Consider the following 5,246-nt stretch of genomic DNA (forward strand, 5'->3'; position numbering starts at 1 on the left):
CATTTCCTCATTTGCAAACTGGAGTGGGGGGGGAATAAACTAGATGATCTATTGAATCTCTCTCCCATTCTAACGCTCTCTAACCCTATCATTCTGAAAGAAGGTCTGGACAAGACTCTTGGCATAAAGACAACATCTTGAAATTCCTAGCAGCTTGGTGACACAGGACAGGGAGAAAGAGAGACAGAGACTGAGAGAGACAGAGGCATTGTCCATTTGGCAAGGGCCTAGAACGTGATTGTTGACATAAGCAGTCTTCCCCTCTTGATTTAGTGTTCATGGGTTTTTAAAAAGGTGTTTCCCAAAATACTCCAAGTTAAATTTTTAAATGACTTAATGTGTATATCTAAATGATCAATTAGTGTTTGTCATAAAAGGACTTTCTTTGTTCTTTTTCTGTTGTTGTTATGGGAAGGTTAAACAACATGCTTATTTATTCCATAGCTTCACAAACAGGAAGGAGGTTTTAAATGACTTAGTTCCACAATTCGGGGTAGATGTATATTTAAAGAAACGTTGCTGCATAACAGACACTGCCTCTTCCTAAAATGCATCATAACCAGAGCCAATTTTGGAACATACAAATATGGGGTGGGTATATTTTGAAAACTATGTGAACATAATAGGTTCTTAATATTTGTGGGTTTTATGGGAAGTATTTGTTTTTTAAGGCATCTGTCTTGCAAACCATTTCTGCAAGTGAAGGAAGTTAAAGGGGGCATATAGGTTAACGTTTGCTTCTGAGCTTTGGCTTCTGGAGTAAAAGTCCAAGTTAATTTTATCCCAAAGTATTTTATTTTTCTATTAGAGCAGACTAACAACATATTCTAAACTGCTGAGTAATTTATATAAATTTCATTTGTAACCCACACTTGTGTGGCATTTATACGTGCAAAAACACTTTCATATTTATCATTATATCATTTGAGTCTCACTCGACCCAAGGAAAGTAACTTTATTCCCCATTTAGAGATGGAGGAAATTGGGCTCCATCTTTTTTATTTGCCTAAGGAAAAAGAGCTAGAACGTTCTAAGACAGGAGGATCAGAAGACTGGGTATTCCAATTCCAGTTGTGGTTATTTTCCCCTGTACTCCATTCCATCCCTTTCTGCATATGATGACACGGTGCATGGAGAGGATTAAAAGATGGGTTTTAGACTCAGGCAGACCTGGGTTGGTTCACCTCCTGCTTCTGACACTGCATGGCCCTGTGCCCCTGGGCAAGCTAAATTCCTTTTTGAGCTTCATTTGTGAATTAAGCTAAAAATAGTAACCCCCCCCCCCACCATGGGACTGTGGGAAGGATTAAATGAAATAACGCATGAAAAGCACATAGCAGAATGCTCATAAACATTAGCCATTGTTACGTTATTATGTAATCTACAAAGTATGTTGGTTACACTGCATGAAATACTTTCAGTTTTTCAAAGACACTACTAATACATGTGAAATCAAACGCTGGAAGTTAATTTTTTTTTAACAGTAAAGTCATAGGCCAGATGCAAAGGATAGTATTTCACAGACAAAAGCCCTAGTGTGAAAGCCTGGTCTGACTTTCTTCTTTTTTTTTTTTTTAAAGGCAAAATTACCTTTTGCTTTTTGTGGCTTCAAAACGTCCTTCATGTTAACATTCCTCATAATCTGTCATATGAAATTGCCATTTTTTAAAGTCAAGAGTCATGAAATAGCGGCGATTTCAAGTGGCTCAGTCCAACAGATCTACAAACTTCCTAGAATATGAAAGAAAGAATTTTTCCAGTTGCAATGGGATTACTGAAGACCTTGGGGTGAAAGGAAAGTTATTCCATTTTCAACATGTTTTCATTTCATCCAATAATGAGGGAGTGATGCCACACTCCCCAAAATTAAAAATTAAAGCATACAACTTTCTCTCTCTGTCCCCAAACACATACATACGTAGCTCAGCTCCCAATAAAACCCAAAGGGTGAAATTGTGTCTCGATTCCTGCAAATTTCCAAGGAGGGCACCAAAAGTACTTTGACAGCGAACGTGCTGAGGAAATCGGCGGCTGTTGAAGTCACCTCCTGTGGTCTTGCCAAATGTTTGAAAGGGAATATGCCTGCGCTCGTGTGTGTGTGTGTGTGTGTGTGTGTGTGTGTGTGTGTGTGTGTGTGTGTGTGTGTGTGTGTTTCGGGAGGGGGGGGACGGGGGCGTGGAGGTCGGGTTGCATGGGTGTGGAATTTGGAGTACCTGGATGGGGCGCTCTGCGCCTCCAAGTGAGCGTTTGTGTGTTGTTTACTTCTTTCTCTGTGTGTGCCCAGACCTTTGTGCTTCTGGGTGCTTCTGTGTTTCTTGTTTCTGGTCCTGTCTCTGTGTTGGACAGGGACGACTTTGCGCCTGTAGGTTTCGGTGCGCGCGCGTGAGCGTGATTGTGGGTGCGCTGCTCGGGTGTGTCTCAGTGTCGGTAACTGTGGTTCTGTATAAGCCTGAGCATGTCTGTCGGGGTGCATGTGTGCCTGTCCATGCGTGTCTCCGTGGGCACTCGTCTCTGTTTACGATTGTGGGGGACTGCCCATGGACTGCCCTCTGTCCTGAGACCTCAGGCCACACAGGCACCCAAGGCGGACAGGTAGCAGCCACAGAAGAGCCCAAAGCTCCTGGCTTGCCTGTAAGCAAGCCAGCCACAGCTCCAGCCCTCCTGGGTTAGCCAGATGAGCTGGGAGGGGAGGTGGCCCGCCCCGGGAGCAGCGGGCTCCGCCCGGGCCAGCCCCAGGAGGGGCGGGTGAGTGGAGGGGAGGAGCGGGAAGGGGAGGGAGCCTCGCCCCTTTGGGGCTGCCCGTGCACCATTGGCGGAAAGTTCCCGAACGTCACCGGGAAGGCAGTTCCTCTAAAGTCCTGTGCACATAACGGGCAGCGCGCACTCTGAGGCGGCTTCTCCAGATAGCAGGCTGGGATTGACGGGCACCTGGATCCCAGAGCACCCCACAAGCTGAGTGCAGGACGCGCCCCTACCACACCCACCCCCAGGCCGCTGGATGAAGCTTCCAGGCGTTCCCTCGCTGTCCGCAGCGCCCCGCGGAAGGTCCGCCCTCTGAGGCGCGGCCAGTGCGCCAACAGCCAGTGCGCTCACCTGCCAGCCTGCGCGCCATGGGACAACCCGGGAACCGCACCGTCTTCTTGCTGGCGCCCAACGGAAGCCATGCGCCGGACCAAGACATCACGCAGGAACGGGATGAGGCTTGGGTAGTGGGCATGGGCATCGTCATGTCTCTCATCGTCTTGGCCATCGTGTTTGGAAACGTGCTGGTCATCACAGCAATCGCCAGGTTCGAGCGTCTGCAGACGGTCACCAACTACTTCATCACCTCCCTGGCCTGCGCCGACCTGGTCATGGGCCTGGCGGTGGTGCCTTTTGGGGCCAGCCACATCCTCATGAAAATGTGGACTTTTGGCAATTTCTGGTGTGAGTTTTGGACTTCCATTGACGTGTTGTGTGTCACGGCCAGCATTGAGACCCTGTGCGTGATTGCAGTGGATCGCTACGTTGCCATCACGTCGCCCTTCAAATACCAGAGCCTGCTGACCAAGAATAAGGCCCGGGTGGTCATTTTGATGGTGTGGATCGTGTCAGGCCTTACGTCCTTCTTACCCATCCAGATGCACTGGTATCGGGCCACCCACCAAGAAGCCTTGGAGTGCTATGCCAAGGATACCTGCTGTGACTTCTTCACGAACCAACCTTATGCCATTGCTTCCTCCATCGTGTCCTTCTACGTGCCCTTGGTGGTCATGGTCTTTGTGTACTCCAGGGTCTTCCAGGTGGCCAAAAGGCAACTCCAGAAGATCGACAAATCCGAGGGCCGCTTCCACGCGCAAAACCTCAGCCAGGTGGAGCAGGATGGGAGGAGCGCGCACGCCCCTCGCAGGTCCTCCAAATTCTGCTTGAAGGAACACAAAGCCCTCAAGACATTAGGCATCATTATGGGCACTTTCACCCTCTGCTGGCTGCCCTTCTTTATCGTCAACATCGTGCACGTGATCCAGGATAACCTCATCCCTAAGCAAGTTTACATCCTCCTCAACTGGGTGGGCTATGTCAACTCTGCTTTCAATCCACTCATCTACTGCCGGAGCCCGGATTTCAGGGTTGCCTTCCAGGAGCTCCTGTGCCTGCGCAGGTCTTCTCTGAAGGCCTATGGGAATGGCTGCTCCAACAGCCATGACAGATCTGACTACACAGGGGAACAGAGTGGCTATCAGCTGGGACAGGAGAAAGACCGCAAACTGCTGTGCGAGGATGCCCCAGGCACGGCAGACTTTGTGAACCATCCAGGTATTGTGCCTAACGATAGCATTGATTCCCAAGGGAGGAATTGTAGTACCAATGACTCACTGCTCTAAATGCGGCTTTTCTACTTTTTAAGGACCCCTTCCCCTCCCCAACCAAACACTAAACAGACTATTTAACTATTTGAGTGTAATACATTTAGAATAAAATTGTATAGAGATGTGCAGGAGGAAGGATATCCTTCTGCCTTTTTTTATTATTATTATTATTATTATTTTTCTAAGCTGTAACAAAGAGAAAACGTATTGGAGTGATTGTTTCTTGTACAGTTTGGTTCCTCTTTGCATGGAACTTGCAAGTTTATGTCTGAAGGGCTTCGGTCCCAGAGGACCTGGGGCTGCTATGTTTTGATGACTTTTCTGCATATCTACCTCACTGGTCAAGTATTAGGGGTAATATATTGCTGCTGGTAATTTGTATCTGAAGGAGAACTTCCTTCCTGCACCCTTGGACTGGAGGACCCTGAGTCTCTCGTGGACCTTGCAGCTGTGAACATGGACTCTCCCCACTCCTCTTATTTTACTGAAACAGGGTGTTGTAGGCAGGGATTTCAGGGGTAGCTTCAGTTGTTTCCTGAGCAAAGTCTAAAGTTTACAGTAAATAAATTGTTTGACCATGACTTCATTGCACCTGTTTCTCCAAAACCCCTTGACTGGAGTGTGGTTGCCTCCCCCACTGGAGACCGCAGGTAACTATTTGTAATAACTGCGCAGTGACTTAATGTGGAATGGCCCGGGAATGACATGCTGTGATTGCTTAACCCTTTCATTTGCCTTTGAAGCTGGGGCTGCCAACCTGTATCTCTTCTAACGCTCGGGCCCCCAGATCAGTCCTGCCTGCTCCCAGCCTAGCTCGTCTCGCTGGTCCTACGCTGATTATTCTGTGTTGTTACATCAGAAACACTGACTCATAGAAATGGAGCTAGGAGCATCTGT

At 48.0% G+C, this 5,246-nt stretch overlaps 1 protein-coding gene across 1 annotated transcript; it reads left to right on the forward strand.

Moving 5' to 3' along the window:
• The first annotated feature begins 2,852 nt into the window (after positions 1–2,852).
• Positions 2,853–4,930, forward strand: ADRB2 (adrenoceptor beta 2). Its single transcript, XM_019624440.1, has one exon. It carries the CDS (start codon positions 3,111–3,113, stop codon positions 4,362–4,364), a length of 1,254 nt encoding a protein of 417 aa, XP_019479985.1. The 5' UTR covers positions 2,853–3,110; the 3' UTR covers positions 4,365–4,930.
• The last annotated feature ends 316 nt before the right edge of the window (positions 4,931–5,246 follow it).

The sequence above is a fragment of the Hipposideros armiger genome, unplaced genomic scaffold (genome assembly GCF_001890085.2).
Source record: "Hipposideros armiger isolate ML-2016 unplaced genomic scaffold, ASM189008v1 scaffold_590, whole genome shotgun sequence".
NCBI classification, from domain to species: domain Eukaryota; kingdom Metazoa; phylum Chordata; class Mammalia; order Chiroptera; family Hipposideridae; genus Hipposideros; species Hipposideros armiger.

Coding starts and splice junctions, on each gene's coding strand:
- ADRB2 (XM_019624440.1), top strand. CDS start 3,111: ATGGGACAACCCGGGAACCGCACCGTCTTCTTGCTGGCGCCCAACGGA.